The following is a 17,350-nucleotide window of genomic DNA, read 5'->3' on the forward strand; positions in this document are numbered from 1 at the left end:
ATCAGCAAATGTAATTATTCTGAATGGAAAGAATACATGGTCTTGATTTGGTTAAATAGCTCTGGGTATCCAGTGTTTAATCTCTCCCTAAATGGGGCCAAGACTGAAGAGATATGTATTATTCTTGATTAGAGAATCATCAATAGGTTTCATTCAAGTCCTAACAGAGGTATGAGTGGCAAAGGCCATTAAAAAATAAAAACATACAGTAAACCTCATAATTACTATAATAAGCTTCCTATACACACAAAGCCATCTCAAAATTTATGGTGTAATTTATACTGCAAAAATAAAATAAAAGTTAATTTAGCAAAACCAAAGTATATTTGAGCAAAATGGCCTACTATTGTGATTTATAATAAAAAATATATACTTGGTCTTCAAACAATTTCTGACACAGAGCTCCTAAAACCCTTGGAATTTCCTAAGTGATTAGAGAAATAAAGGCATCTTGATATGCATAAGGAGCCCCTTTCTACCACACCTGAATTTAGGTTAATGAGGAGACTTTGGGAAAGCAACTAACGATGGGTGACTGAAATGACTGAAGCCGGGGGAACCAACAGTATGATCAGAGGGTAGGAATTTTCAGTCTCACCTCCCTGACCTTGGGGAGGGGAGGAGGGATAGTAGTTAAATCCAGTGATTGACTGATTGATTGATTGACTGATTTTTTTTTAAGTTATTTATTTTGAGAGAGAAAGCGTGAGTGGGGGAGAGTGGCAGAGTGGACAGAGAGGGAGAAAGAGGGAGAGAGACAGAATCTCAAGCAGGCCCCATACTGCCAGTGCAGAGCCAGACATGGAGCTCGATCCCACAAACTGTGATATCATGACCTGAGCCAAAATCAAGAGTCCAACGCTTAACCGACTGAGCCACCCAGGCACCCTAAGTCCAGGGACTTAATCAATTGTGCCTATATAATGAAACCTCCATAAAACCCAAAAGGACAAGGTTCAGAGACCTTCCAGTTGGTGAACACATGAAGATTCAGTAGGAGTGGTGATCTCAGAGGCAGCATTTAAGCTCCAAGCTCTTTCCCTAATCCCTGCCCTATGTATCTCTTCCATCTGGCTACTCCTAAATTATAAGCTTTTACAATAACTGGTAATCCAGTAAGTAAAATGTTCCCCTGAGGTCTGTGAGCCTCTCTAGCAAATTCACTGAATCAAAGCGGGGGTCCTAGGAACCTCTTCTCTGTTAGCCAACCCATCAGAAGCACAGGTGACAACCTGGATTTGACTGGTGGCTGAAAGGGGAGGGGGGGGTGGTAGAGACAGTCTCCTGGGACTAAGCCCTTAACCTTGGAGTCTGATGCCATGTCTGGGTAGATAGTGTCAGAATTGGGTTGAATTGTAGGACATCCAGCTGCCGTCACAGACAATTGCTTGGGTGTTTGGGGGAAACACACACACACACACACACACACACACACACACACTGGAATCCATGACCAGAATTTTATAACCCCAAATTTGCTTTGACAGTTTGGGATTATCACCTATAGGGAAGCTTAACAAGGATGGCAAGATGACAAAGATCACACACGGTTTAAAGGAAATGGTGTAACACCCTATTTAGAGGTAGAGCTGGGATTCCCGAACATGATGATTTGCTGGGTGGTTATCATACTGCTAGTTTTGTCCCAGTTTATTCAAGCCAAAAATCTTTGTGCTAAGACCAATTCTCAACTTAAAATGTAATGTTCTGGATGTCCAACACACCCCAACAGACAGCTAGAGCTGCAGAAGCAGCATCTGTCTGAATTGCTGTGGCATTTACAAAAGCCAAAACATATTTGCTTTTCAGCAAAGATAAAGAAAAAAAGAGAAAGTAAGGAAATAAAGCATGAGATTATCTTTGGAACTGACCAATGCCTACTGAAATATCAGAATATGGTAATTTCTTCCCTGAAATATTTAGGTACTTGGGGGATCTTGGAGAAATGGAATAATTTAGATTATTTTCAAGATACTAAAAGGTCTATGTTTTATTTGGTTTTCAAAAAAATCACATATGCATTTGTAAATTTATTATATTGCTATTATACAAAGTATGGAAATAAATCTTCTCTAACAAAGTTTATTATTTAAAAATCTGCAAAGTCAATTCTACTTGGCCATTGGCTCCCATTATGAAAGTAAAGGATTTCCACTTAAAAGAAATAAACTAAGTCACTACCGAAAACTGACAGTGATGTGGTACCCAGATTCCTAGTTGACCAGGCCTGTGATGAGTGAGCTAGGAAGGTGTCCCTCCACAAGATCCCATATTAGGAGATTCTAGAAGTTTGCTCTATTTCCCCCTACTACTGGAGCTTTTTCAGTGGCTCAGAGTTGTGATTTGTAAATTTCATATGTGACATCATTTAACCTCAGTCTGAAAATGACCCAATCTCTGGTTGCTACCTCCTCTAGGACTTCTTTAAGTTCCAAAGGTGGTATATTTAAAAGTACCTTAAGTGAGAGATACCTATAAAAATTTAATTTTTCCAGAAAATAAAGTTTCTCATTAAAAACTCTAGCAATTAAAATTTCTCTTGTGAATTATAGTAAAAACTGCAGAAGACTCAAATATATATTGAGACCTCGGAAAAGAAACTGAGTAAAATTACGTGAAAGATATTATTTACATAATAAAATATAAAGTGCCTTCTGGATACTGTATTTTATGAGCCTATCTCAAATATACACAGCAACATTTCATCACCTTCCTAAAAGGCACTGGTTCAGGTCGACAATTTTGATAGCGCTATTAAAGGCAAGAGAAAAGATTCCCCAAAGGTACTTTGGGTCATTCTTCCATGGAAGTCACTCATAATATAATAGTACATAAAAATAAGCTTACAGAAAATAAAATTTGAATGTGTATGTCAGGCCTATGGAAAATGTCAAGTTCTTAAATTCAAAACAACAGAAAAATAACATAAAGAAAAAAAATTGAGAGATCCAAAATTTTACATTTACAACTGATATAAACGAAAAGTGGGGAAACTAAAATAAAAAAGAGAAAACAGACTAAGGATCTACACAGAACAACAGGTTACTATAATGTGCAAAGCTTATTATAATTCACAAAAATGTAAGGTACTAAAATATATGACAAAGGATAAAAACAAAATAAAATAGAAATAGAAAACACCACTAGGGACATTATAAATTGATAACCCTTTTTGAAAGCAACATGGCCACCTGTATTTGGAACCCCAAAAATATATATTCTCATCACTAAAAATTTCTCCTAAGCACATCACAGAGTAACAAATAATAAAATTGCACTTGCCATAAAAACTAAAAATTAAATACAAACTCCTAAGTCTTTAATAAGTACAAAATCTGAATTTGCCACTCTGGGGAGTGAAAACAATCCTAAGTCGTGAGCTTGTTTTCAAAACAGCTTAGAAAACAAGATGTGTGGGGTGCCTGGGTGGTTCAGTCAGTTGAGCAGTTGAGTGTCTGATTTTGGCTCAGGTCATGATCTTGCAGTTCATGAGTTCAAACCCCACGTCAGGCTCTGTGCTGACAGCTCAGCTTGGAGCCTGCTTCAGATTCTGTGTCCCCTTCTCTTTCTGTCTCTCCCCTGCCCATATTCTGTCTGTCCGTCTCTCTCTCTCTCTCTCTCTCTCTCTCTCTCTCTCTCTCTCTCTCTCTAAGAATAAATAAAACATCAAAAAGAAGAAAAGAAAGCAAGATGTGCAGGGGCACTTGGGTGGCTCAATTAAGTGTCCGACTTCTGCTCAGGTCATGATCATGTGGTTCATGAGTTCAAGCCCTGCACTGGGTTCTCTGCTGTCAGCAAAGAGCCCGCATCAGATCCTCTGTCTCTCTCTCTCTCTCTCTCTCTCTCTCTCTCTCTCTCTGTCTCTCTCTCTGCCCATCCCTGACTTGCTGTCTCTCGCTAAATAAATAAATAAATAAACTTAAAAAAAATCTTAAAAAATGAAAAGAAAGCAAGATGTGTATGAAAAGATTTCACAAGGCAGTAAGTGATAATTGCTAAATACGGGGTCGAGGCAACCCTAACTCAGAAGAGAAAGAAATCACTTCTCACTTCCCACTGAGTGACCAATAAAGAAGAAATGGAATTCATGGTGACCTCAGAAGTGGGGGTAAGATTCTTTACTAGAGAAAAGAAAGAGGACAGCATTTCAGACAAACTAAAAATAATAATACGCTCTACTACACAGTACAGCCAAGGGATAGTCTGTGAGATATTAATGTATCTTTCTCAAAAGACCCAGGTTTCAGAAAGCTCCCATTGGTTTCAGCGTGAGGGAAGGGCTGGAGGTAGGACACAGGGAGAGAGAAGTCGAGAAAGCTACTATAACAGACCAGGAGAGGAGATGGAGAAATGACCTTTACACCTCTACACTGGGGGCAGAAAGAAGCTGATGCAAGAGGAATACTTAGCAGATAGACTCGACTGACTAGACGGCAGAGACTGGCAACTGTCTGGATGTGGGACCCAAAGGAATCGGGAGTCACATGATGAAAATGAAATGATAACATTGAAACTTCCATTTTGGTTGACTTCCCAAGTACCGCAATAGGTAAAATAAGAAGGGAACCAGGTTTGGACTCGATGCTAAGGAAAGAAATTCATTTGGTTGTGCACATACTAAATTTGAAGTTCCTAGGAGCCAACCAGTTGAAGATCTCCAGCAAGCAATTAGAAATATAAACCTGGAGTTTGGAAGGACACGCATGTGACAGCTGCAGAGATGGAACTGAAGAAAACATTCTGGGAAACCATGCCCAGCTGGACAAGAAGAAACCCAGGGCAACACCAGTCTTCAAAGAGTGCCCAGAAATGGAGGAGCCGCTGAAGGGAACAAAGACAAATCAGGTGCCTGGAGCCATGGAAACTGAAAGCTGGTCAGTGTGTGGCTGGAAGAGAACCAGACATCAGCATCCAATGCTCCAGGGACATCATTGAGGATAAGGATTCCTAAGAGATCACTGGCCTGGCCACTAAAAGGCCACATGTGGCCCTATAATGGCCACTTTCGTTCAGTAGTGATGCTGGCTACTTTCATTCATCCATTCATCCATCTATCCATCCATTCATTCTCTTTCCTCTTTCTTCCCATAATATATTGAGTACTTACAACTACCATGCTGGGCAGTAAGGACACCAATGGTTCCCTGAGTTCTTGAGACTTTGATATAAAATGAACAAGTATATTACAGTGTCATGATGCTAATTAAGGAGCTGAAGTATGATTGCAAGTTGAGGAAGTATAGACAGCATATACTAATATTTCTTACCACAGAGCTCTGGGTTTGAGAGGCCAGAAAGACCAAGGCAAGAATGTTTGAGATTGTGAGAGATTTATGCATCTGTCGGCTGAGGGATGAGGGTGGAGACACTATCGGCAGAACAGGTTATCTGAATGTCTGCCATGTAGCAGATCCTGTGCTAACCCATGCTATTTAACCTGCAATCCTCAACACAACCCTATGAGCGAAGTATTAGCACACCACTTATCAGAGGGCACAATGAGGCACAGAGAGATAGGCAGCTGGCTCAAGGTCACATGGCTGGCAAAGGTGGAGCCAGGGTTCAAGTCAGGTGGTCTGACTCCAGAACCATAACTTAACCACGACATCATTATGCACCCTCAGGAGGGCACCCATCTTACAGTCCTCGCAGGAGAAAAAGGGAAGCCGCGAGACAGCAGAGCACAAGCAAAGAGTGCAGCCAAGCTCACTGCTGAGTGTATCAACGGGTAATAGGAGACACGGCCAGAAGAGAAGGAAGGGCAGGAGAAGGGCCACTGAGAGAAATACATGCAACATTGTGGGCTGTATTCCATACGTAAGTGGAGAGCCATTGTGAAGCAAAGGTATGGCACAAAGTGGTTTGTCTGTGGCCAGGTTTACATAGGCAGGAAAACTAGTTTAAAGACTATTGTATGGGACATATGCGTGTCCTAAAGGATTTGACCTAAGAGAGGCTACAGAATGGAAAAGCAAGAAGGTGCCTGAGTAGTTCAGTTGGTTAAGTGTCTGACTTCAGCTCAGGTCATGATCTCACAGATGGTTTGTGAGTTTGAGATCTGCATCAGGCTCTGCATAGACAGCACAAGCCTGCTTCGGATTCTGTCTCCCTCTCTCTCTCTGCCCCTCCTCTGCTCATGCTGTCTCACTCTCTCTCTTTCACTCTCTCTCTCTCTCTCTAAAATAAATAAACGTTTAAAAAAAGGAATGGAAAAGCAGGGACAAATACAGATTCTATAAAAAGACAAAAACATTGAAAAAGAAAAACTAAGACATGTATTTTTAGCTCAGAAGCCTATTGTAATAGTACAGGGAAGAGATGACAAGTTTCAAGTGGTAGGAATATGAGGAGTTATTATTTAATTTTTTAAATGTTTTTACATCTTTCAGATTTTCTACAATGCTCACTGTGTAAAAATGTATCACTCTGGCAGTAAAAAAAATAGTAATATTGTGATGAGGACTTGAAAACTATAATAATGATGGTGGAAAGGACAAACTGAAGAAACATCTTAAGCAAGATCAACAGAATTTAGTAACAGCTTGTATTTGAGGGTGAAGAAAAGAAGTCAAGGGGGATGTTAAGTTATACAGCAATACGATTTCACAAGATCCAGAATATGAGAAGAGGAATAAACTCTGGGTAATGGGAAAGAATGAGGTCACATTTATGCATGTTAAGTTTGAAACGACTAAGGACAAGAGTATCAGTTAAATATATCCAGGTGCTGGGAGTGCAGAAGAAAGGTCTTATTATTATTTGGGAGAAATGGGCCTTAAGAGTGGTTAACATAATCAGACTTGATGACATCATACTAGATCTAAAGACAAGTAAGCGTTGGTCATCTAAGGGTGAGAAAAGTAAAGAAGGAAATCGCAAATCACCATTAGGACATCACCACAACAATTACTGTAGACAAATCCACGAGTAAATGCCAAAATTCACGAGCAAAAACTTAAGGAGAAGCAAGACATTCATGGAGCCTCAAACTTTCTCCCCCAAATATTTATTAGCTACAAAGGGAAAAATAGTAACTGTAGAGTAAAGGACACTGGCAAATACCACCTTAACCAACTTATCATGGTTAATCTCACCAGTAATAAGACACAGCAACATCCTATACCCTGAAATGATGCACTGAAAGGAACACAGCATCATTTCTGTGGAATTCTTGCCACAAAGAGATAACTTCAATCTAATCATCAGCTAAACCCAAACTGAAGGATGTTCTACGAAATAACTGACCAAAATGGCCAAGTCATTAGAGACCAGGAAAGACTGAAGAACTGTCACAGCGTGGCAGAGATGAAGGAGAGGTGACAACTAAATGCAATGTGTGATTCACCAAAAATAAAAGGCCACTAGTGGAAAATTTGATGAAAGCTGAAAAAAGCCTGTAGTTTAGCTACTAGCATTGTTCCAAAGGTAATGGTACCATGGTTGTGTAAGATGTTCCATTATGGGAAGGGCATCTGGGAACTCCCTACCTTTGTGACAATTGTATTAAGTCCACATTAATTTCAAAATAAAAACTTTTAAACATGAGTACGGTAGCCTAGAACAAGGTTAAATTGAACCTCTATCTCACACTAACATTTACTAATATGACATCCATTAGAATACTTTTTAAAATGAAAACGTAGGGCACCTGGGTAGCTCAGTGGGCTAAGCTTCCAACTCTTGATATTGGCTCAGGTCATGATCTCACAGTTTGTGAGTTTGAGCCCTGCATCGGGCTCTGCACTGACAGCACGGAGCCTGCTTGGGACTCTCTCTCTCCTTCTCTCTCTCTGCCCCTCCCCTGCTTGCATGTGTTCTTTCTCTCTCTCTCAGAATAAATAAATGTAAAAAAATTTTTTAATAAAATGAAAACATAAAAATACTAGAAGAAAATGAGGAAACTGGCTTTATAATTAACCCAAGAGGCATGAAAATCAAGCCATGAATGAAAAGCCTGATACATTTGATCATTTCATGTTTTTTTTTTAATCTGTATGGCAAAAAAACACAGTAAACAATGTCACTAGATAAAGGACAATCTGGGAAAAATACTGTCAATAAATATCGCGAAGAGCTAGTATCTCTAAAAGGAAAAAGTCCAAAAAAATAAAAAAATAAAAGGAAAAAGTCCTACAAGTCAGTAAAAAAAGACCCCAATCTGGTAGGAAAATGGTCAAAAGCTATGAATAAAAGAAACAAATGCATTTTAATTATATGAAAAGATGAAAATTAAAACAATAGATACATGCTTTCGTCTTCATAAGAGTTGGCAAATAGCAAAAAGTTACGCGAAACATTGTCTTGTTGAGGGTATAGGAAGACAGCCACTCTCATATGTTACTGGTAAGAGTGTAACTTGGTACCACATCTATCAAGAGGAATTTTGCAACAGCTCTTTAGACTTTAATACCTGTACCTCTTTATCCAGCTTGTACCTTTCTACTACTTCTGGGAATTTGTCCCACAAAGATTCTCCAACATGGATAGAAAAGTTATACCTAAGGATATTCACTGCAAAACTGCATCTAAGAACAAAGGATTGGTCACAACCTAAATGCCCATCAATAAAAGACTGGGTAAATAAATTAGGGCACGGTTGTATAAAGGAATACTATGAAGTCAGTAAAAAGAACATAGTAGTTCTAGATGTATGATATGACCTATTGTTAAGTGCACTGAGCAAGGAACAGAACTAGAAGCACAGTAAGTTACCTTCTGGACAAATGATAATGTATATCCTAACATGCACCGATATCGGAGATGATACTCAAAAATAAAAACAAGGGGTGCCTGGGTGACTCGGGCGGTTAAGCGTCCAACTTCGGCTCAAGTCACGATCTCACGGTTCATGGGTTTGAGCTCCACGTCGAGCTCTATGCCGACAGCTCAGAGCCTGGAGCCTGCTTCGGATTCTGTGTCTCCCTCTCTCTCTGCCCCTCCCCTGCTTGTGCTCTCTGTGTGCGCATCTCTCTCTCAAAAATAAATAAACATTAAAAAAAAAACTTTTAAACAATTAACAGTAACAAAAACTAGTAAACGGTTTGCTGTGGGGGAATTTGAGAGAGAGTATGTTTTCTAGCTCTTTAAGAATGAATTTCAAAAGTTTAATATAGCAGGGAGAGGTGCAGATATAAGAAGCCAGTGAATTAGAGAAACAAAGAAATCAATAACACCACATCAAGGGAAATAAAAATCGCCAGAAGAGCTGGGTGACCGGAAATCGTGGTTAGAGATTCCCTAACTGTGGGGTGAAGTGTGGATTTATTCCTGAAAGGTTCATTCTGATGGAGACTTGGGAACATCTCTTACACAGCAGCTCCGGAGTCAGACAGTATCTAGGGTGAAGTATGGGGGTCAAGGTGTGTGACAGCTGAGAAAGAAGGGCACTCATTTCTTATACATACATATCTGCTGTACAAATTAACTTACTTCTATCCAAAGGACAACATACCTGAATAGTATTTATGTTAATGCTTAAAGGAAACATCTTGGCCTTCTTTTACCAACATGGACACAAGATGTTAAAAGAATGCTTATTTAAGACAGCAGAAAGATTCATGGTTGCCAGGGGTTAGGGAGGGATGAAAAGATAGAGCACAGAGGATTTGTAGGGCAGTACAACTATTCTGCGTGATCCTACGATGCTTCATACATGCCATTACCCCTTCGGCAAAATTCACGGAACACACACAATGCCAAGACTGAACTCCAATGTAAACTATGGACTTTTGATGATAATCATGTGTCCGTGTAGATTCATCAATTATAACAAGTGCACCACTCTGATGACGACAGGGGACACTTGTTCATGTGTCATGAGGGAGGGGTCTATGAGAAATATTTGTACCTTCTGCTCAATTTTGCTAAGAACCTAAAACTGCACTGAAAGTAAAGCCTATTTAAAAGTAGGTGGGGTGGCTCAGTCCGCTGAGCGTCTGAGTCTTGATTTTGGCTCCAGTCATGATCTCAGGGTTCCTAAGCTTGAGCCCCACCTCGGGCACTGTACTAACAATGCAGAGCCTGCTTGGACTTCTCTCTCTCCTCCTCTCTCTAACCCTCCCCCACACAAGATCGTATGTTCTCTCTCTCTCAAAATAAATAAACAAACTTAAAAAAACAAAGTAGTGGGATGAGGCGCTTGGGTGGCTCAGTCAGTTAAGTGTCTGACTTCGGCTCAGGTCATGATCTTGCGGTTTGTGGGTTCAAGACCCCCATTGGGTTCTGTGCTGACAGCTTGGAGCCTAAAGCCTGCTTCAGATTCTGTGTCCCCCTCTCTCTTTTTGCCTCTCCTCCACTCGCACTCTGTCTCTATCTCAAAAAAAAATAAGCAAACATTAAAAAAAAATTTTTTAAGTGGAGTGGATGGCTATCCCTCAACACATACATTACTGATGCTTGAGGGTCTCATAAAGAAAAAAATCAATCAGTTAATTCTTGGGATCTATATTACATCTTTCTTCTAAGAATTTAAAGGTTTTAAATGTCATTCCTTCATTTATCTTCACAACATTTACACACCTATAGTGGAACATAAATAGTGTAAAATTTGGGGGAAAGAGGCAATATTGGGAATATGAGGCCAAGTTTCAAGGTAAACCACTTGCAGAAATAGGTCTGCAATTCAACTTTCCTTATTAATTATCCTGACTTCTTCAATGTATTAAGGCCATTTTGAAGGCAAACAACTAAAATTGCCATCCATTGTCTGCTCTTACATACGTGTGTGCATGTGTGTGTGTGTGTGTGTGTGTGTGTACATCCATGCATAGACAGACACACCTATAATCATACATAAACACACATACACACTCATACATTTATACTTCAGGCAAAGAATCACCTCTGTTGATGCTCTTAGAACAAATTTAGGCATAATCATCTGTGTATAATAATAATTTAAAAACAGTGCAGGGGCGCCTGGGTGGCTCAGTCAATTAAGCATCTTTGGCTCAGGTCATGATCTCACAGTTCTTGAGTTTGAGCCCTGGATCAGGCTCTATTTCTCTGTCAGCACAGAGCCCATTTCAGAACCTCTGTCCACCTCTCACACTGCCCCTCCCCCGCCTGCGCTCTGTCCCTCAAAATGAATAAATAAACTTAAAAAATAAAAACAAAAACAGTGCAAGTGACCCTGAGACTGTTAGAAATAAAGAAACTCACATATGTCATTGTAATTCAGAATTTTTAGTATGAGATGAGAAAGAACAGGCTTAAAAGAAAAAAACAATTAGAAGTCAAATACACTTGTCACTGCATCCACTAAAAGGATTTAATTTAAAACTCAAACATCAGCATATTGGAAGGGGAAATGAGAAGCTAATAACATGCATTGACGTTTACATAAAATTAGTATGTAAAGTGAGAGATATGAACCTAATGATGAATATGAAGTAACGGTTTGCATTTTAACAGACTAAGCAAAAATGTAATTGACAAAGAGGCCAATCTAAATGAATTTCCAGCTACTTCAACACTAAGTGCAGCTGCATGCTGGCAGTATTATAAATGAGGAAAAAAAAGTCTGTTTAAACTGGATTTTTAAAAAATGCAGCCAATATGTGAACTTACACACTGTACCGAAGTTACCATTCATTCAATCAGAAAAAGGAATTTTTTCCCAAAAAGTAAATTTTTAACATCAGAATAGTCAATCTGCAGTTGCTTTATATCGATTGAAGAGAAGAGTATTTGGAGGTAAGTGAAAATACTAAAGTGTTGCTGGGAGCTCTATCTGTCATTCCTGGAATTAAGTCAAGGTTAAAAACATTTGTTTTCAAGAAAAATCTAATACTATAAAATTTCATTTGAAAGCCACTAAGAAGACCCCACTTGGTATCTCATTTGTGGCAGTTATGAGCTCAAGCTCGGGCACCAGCTACCCAGGGTTAAAATCCTAACTCTACCATTTCTTGCTGTGTGACCTTGAGCAAGGTCTTAGTAGAAGGATGGTGCCAGTGCTACTTCTAGAAGGATGGAGCCAGTGCCTAGCTCCTGGGATCACTGTGAAAATTAAATGTATTCATATACGCAAGACAGACGCTCCAGAACTGTGAGCGGTCATTACTCTCAGGATAGCAGTCTCTTAGGGAGGGCATTCTTGTGTTAAAAAAATGGACAAAGAAGATGGTGGCGAGCATTCCATGATCTTCCTGGTCCTTGTACGTAAAGAACTGTTGGTTCCCATCTCTCACACCTTCTCCTCGGTGGATGGGAATCACGGGAATATCTGTGGCCACTTCTCAGAAAAGATCAATTCTGGGAGGGAAACTGACTGAAATACACCTCCCCCACCCCACAGCTGCTGCACAAGGGACTCTAGACCCAGTGAGGAGCCAAGCCCGGCTGTCTTAAAATGTGTTTCGAGGTGTTGGCATATTTTCTCTGTATCACCATCAGTCCTCAAAGGGGTGGTTTGATGACTGATCATGCACCTGACTTTGCATTTCACCTTTATCCAGATCCTTCAGAATAGCCCCCCAAATGTTTTATTTAACCCCGTATTTTCCAAGGTCAGGAAAAGGACAGGGCACAAAAATCAAAGCCGATGCAGAAAGATTTCATGTTCATTCTTCCCCTTTAATTTACTGAAAGTGCCAGCTTCTGAATAGAAGGAAGAAGGCCAAGTCTACAGGCATCTTGGCAGGGTGACGAGTCACTGAAAAGAGATGTGAATTCCCACATAATAAACACACCAAACCCAGGCTCTCCACACCCTCTCAAGTCCAGTCATACTGCGACTGGACTGGCACCCCTGCCAGCAGATCAAGGGAAGGAAAACGGGAGGAAGACACAAGACGCCCTCAGCCTTAAAACACATACAAACTCTGGTTCCAGAGGAGGGCAAGAGGGCTCGCCTGCGTGCCATTAAGGGGACAGGGGCGCCAAACCCCCAGCTACCTGCACAAGAGAGGGAGGGTATTATGTGCATGGCATTCCTCCAGGATCCAGTAAGACAGCGGGCCCAGGCAGACATATCTGGAGTGGAGACGAGCTCAGGGTGAAGTCAAGCACTTCCAAACCTCTAAATTTCCTTTCCCGTCTTCCTCTGTGCTGAGGGCTACTTCATCACGACCCTGACAACTCAGACTTAGGAATTCCCACTCTCCAGAGATCAGTCAGCCTCGTTTACACCTCAGCATGAATGTAACCCGTTATTTCTCTCCAAGTCATTTTACTTGGTTTGTGATTTCTTTTTTTTTTTTTAATGTTTATTTATTTTTGAGAGAGAGAGAGAGAGACAGAGCATGAGCAGAAAAGGAGCAGAAAGAGAGGGAGACACAGGATCCAAAGCAGGGTCCAGGCTCTGAGCTGTCAGCACAGAGCCCGACACAGTGCTTGAACTCACAAATGGGGAGATCATGACCTGAGCCAAAGCCGGAAGCTTAACCAACTGAACCACCCAGGGGCTTCTTTGCTTGTGATTTCTAAGGTGATTACAGGCTTTCTGTGCTGCTCCTGTGGCGTTGGGAATGAAGCAAGTGTACCTATTCTGCTTGCACAAGACACCACACCTCATCCAGGGACTAGAACGGTCTCATTTCCACATGAAATGTCTAAAACAGATAATTACTGTTAACCTAAATTCAACTTTAAGAAACAATAAACTGAACAGATTCATTCCTTTATATTCTCAGGTACCCCAGAAAGAATCCTTTAAACTCAAAAGGAAGCACCATATGAGAAAGAGATGCCAGAAAACCTAATTTTTAGTGCAGTATCAACACTACCTTACCATGTGACCATAGACATGTCACTCGAATTTTCTAGGCCTCAGTCTCCAGTGACAGAATTAATGGGCTTGCTACCTACATAAGGTTCCCTTCTACTCAAAACTTTCACGATCCATTAGGTATTTTCAGTTCAAGTAATTTCAGACAGCAAAAGTTCATTTGCATCTAGAAATGAATACGAACGATGTGATTAAAGATATAAAAACAGGCTTTTAAAATTAATGTAGCATGGGTATGAGAAAAGAAACAGAGAACGCGGGAGAATTAAGACACCTTTTCCCTCAGTCCATCATTATAAGAAGCCTGACCTAATAACATTAGCGGGTTTTTTTTCTTCCTTTTTCCACTACAGTACAGCAAAGTGAACTCCCAGATCTGTGAACCATAAGGGTCGGAGCTGAATGAGGCTGATGTGTCTTAGCGATCAAGTGCAGGTGCCTAGAACAATGCGGAAACCTGAGAAAGCATCCTCTAGGGTCCCTTGGGAGTTCGCGCTCACCTTCCACCAGTTGGTCCAGGCTGGAAATCTTCTTGAGCCCATCAATGGTGTAGATCGTTCTCACTCCCTGGGGCAAATTCACGTTATCCGACAGAGTTCGGGTCAAGTCAGCCAGCAGGGCCTCAAAGGATCGGAAGCGGTCTGGAGAGATGGCATACACAATCCCTTTGAAGTATCGATCTCCGTTTCGATAGAAACGAACTTTCTTGGCCTTCTTCTCAGAGCTGAGGGTCTGCAGCGTGCGGGTTCGGTAGAAGCTGCAGTGGGCGCTGTGCGTTGGGCTCGGCAGCCCATTCACCCGCGACCCTCTGCTGTATCTCTGCGCCTTGTCCCGCTCGTCAAAGTGCTCCAGCTCCATATCTCTGCCGAAGGACATGATGGAGTTAAAGTGGAACCTAGGAGGCACAGAAGGAAAAAAAAAAAAAAAAAACAGAGACACATACTGATGTTATTTTAAGACCATGATTTGAAAGGCTCAGCTCCAGAGCAGCTGGTGGAAATATCGCTGCAGTTGATGATATATTTAATATGAGTTATCAAGTTGGAAGAGAAGGAAGACAACGAAGAAGTAGAAGCGGCAGCCTCTGCGGAAACAGCTTATTAATCAACCCCAGGTTCATTAGAAACAGCTCCTATGTATTGACCACCTATTGGGTTCTGGACAGCTGTTATTTCCAAGTCACAACAAACCCTTCCAAGGACTATTATCCCTATTTACAGATGAATAAAATGAGGCACAGAAAAATGTCTTCAGGTCCTACAGTTGGGAAATGCTTGAACCGAGACCTCCCACCCACATTTGCTGGGCTACAAAGCCCAAACCTCCCTACCATGTGCTCGCTCTGGTGGGAGAGGGAAGATAAGCTTTCATATTACACAGGGCTAAAGATAGTAGTGGTGGTGGGCCAGGAAACAAAAGAGGCGGTCAGCATTTAACAGTCACATTATAAACTTCTCATGCAGCTTTGCACTCCCCCTGGCCAGATGGAGAGCAAACTGAATCAATCCCTGGGTTCTAACAACTGAAGATTTTCCAACACATTCATATATTAGATAGCAGCGTTTTCTAAAAGTGATTTCACCATAACTCCTTTACTGACATTTAGTGCTTCAGATAAGTTGGGTTAAAAAAAAAAAGAAGAAGAAAAAGGAGGAGGAGGAAGAGAAGAAGAGGAAAAAGAAGAACAAGAAGGGAGAAAAGTTACTTCTTGGGAGGGCTCTGCCTCTCCTTCCACTTTGTCTTTGCCGCTGAGAGAACAGGAGCTTAGAGATGCTGAGCAAGTACATTCCTCAAGGTGACACAGCTAGTCCAGGACACAGTCTGGATCAACATCTTTAAGCCTCACTTCCTCAACTACACATAGGGAAGCTAATCATACCTACCTTAAGTATTAATACCTGAAGCACTTGGGAGAGTGTCTAGCATGAGATAAGTATTAATGTTGTTTATTAATAAAATCTGCTTTCCTCTTAACTCTGTCACAGAAACAACTAGCAGGAAAAGAATCTCCCCCTTTTCTGGTAAGGAAAAGCTCCTTATGGGTCTGCCTGATTTTCACCTTATGACCTTCTGAAAGGTATATGCTTGTACCCTCACGGTCTCCATTTTACTTTTTTTTTTTAATTTTTTTAATGTTTATTTATTTTTGAGACACAGAAAGACAGCACGAGCAGGGGAGGGGCAGAAAGAGAGGGAGACACAGAATCTGAAGCAGCTCCAGGCTCTGAGCTATCAGCACAGAGCCCAACACAGGGGACAAACCCATGAACCGCTAGATCATGACCTGAGCCAAAGTCGGACCCTTAACCTACTGAGCCACCCAGGTGCCCCTAGTTCCCGTATTACTTTCTATGGAGCCCTGTCATCAGCAAGCTGCCTGTGGGATCAATTCATCCTTGCTAAGAGGTTAGCTGATAAAGGCCTGTGGCCTAACCTTGCAGGGGATCCGTATTTTAACAGAATGATCTAGAAAGCATTCAGAAGAAAGTTTTGACGACAAAATTTCAGGCATGATGAAACACAATATAAGGGAAAGGGAAAATCTGGGGCAAGAACCTTAGGAGTGCTCCCCAAATCCCACCAAATAGACAAGGTTGCCTTTCTGAAGGTCAATCCAGCCTCCCTGACCTTTCCTCGACCCTCAGTAAACTAACCTCTGGTCTATTCAGAGTGGCTAAAAATTCATGTTTAAAAGCACTGCTAGGGATTGTGCACTCCTGAAATGAAGTGGAAAAAGCTAATGTTTATTGAATGTCTATGATGTGGCTGACACTATTATTCAGCAATCAATTATTGTGTAATCTGCTAAAAATTCCCTTCTAAACCTCACAATAATCCATTGAGGTCAGTAATATTATTACGATTGAAGGTGAGGACAGGATATATATATCCAGGGTCCTGGAGTTATCATAATTGAGGGAGTTGGGATTTGAACCTGGGTTTACTCTGACTGACTCGGAAGCTGGCACTCCCTCCTTTCTACCCCATGTGATAGGTCTTCGAGGCCAGACTCCCTGAGATCCTCCCTAGATCCATTCATCCATGTAAAGTAGGGTTTTTTTTAAATAGCCCTGTGACCTTGGGGAGGTCACTCTGCGGAAGGCCCCATCTCCAGACAGAGTGGGTAGTGGTCACCTGGCCTCTATTATCTTCACTTGCTCAGGATTCCATTGCTGACCCCAATGGGGGCCAGGGTGTGATTCAAACCTGGACTGATAAGCAGTTCAGTATTTTTTTTCCTACAAATATGAAAAAAACTACCTCAGGCCTCTTAATAACTCATAATAGTCTAAATTTGTATCTTCCAGAAAAAGTTATAGCATATGTAGGTAGATACGAATCAGTTTCGTTGATTTCGAAGTTGGATAACTTTGAAACAGTGATCACTTGATATCTAGTTCTTCAGGCAACTATTAACTGAGTAACAGAACCAATACTTTGTCCATGGTATCACAACTGCTCCTACTGTTTGGTCTCTTCTCAAAAGGAGCTCTTTTGTCTTCCAAAAAGGGGTGTTTGTATGGGGGGAGGGGACAATGGGGTACCATGCTAACTCACTAAGCTCTTCAAACTTCATATATTATAGAGGCCAATTTGGCTTTTGAAGTTTGTTTTATTAGT

The 17,350-nt window shown here is 41.0% G+C and overlaps 1 protein-coding gene across 5 annotated transcripts in view; it reads right to left on the reverse strand.

Moving 5' to 3' along the window:
• DCLK1 (doublecortin like kinase 1) overlaps positions 1-17,350 on the reverse strand; it is a 346,275-nt gene that overhangs the window by 326,299 nt on the left and 2,626 nt on the right. For all 5 annotated transcript variants that reach the window (XM_043576843.1, XM_043576859.1, XM_043576833.1 and 2 more), the window contains exon 2: positions 14,230-14,624. In XM_043576843.1, the coding sequence (XP_043432778.1) occupies positions 14,230-14,605 (376 nt within the window). In that variant the 5' untranslated portion in view covers positions 14,606-14,624. The remainder of the gene's footprint in view (positions 1-14,229; positions 14,625-17,350) is intronic.

The sequence above is a fragment of the Prionailurus bengalensis genome, chromosome A1 (genome assembly GCF_016509475.1).
Source record: "Prionailurus bengalensis isolate Pbe53 chromosome A1, Fcat_Pben_1.1_paternal_pri, whole genome shotgun sequence".
Lineage (NCBI taxonomy): Eukaryota > Metazoa > Chordata > Mammalia > Carnivora > Felidae > Prionailurus > Prionailurus bengalensis.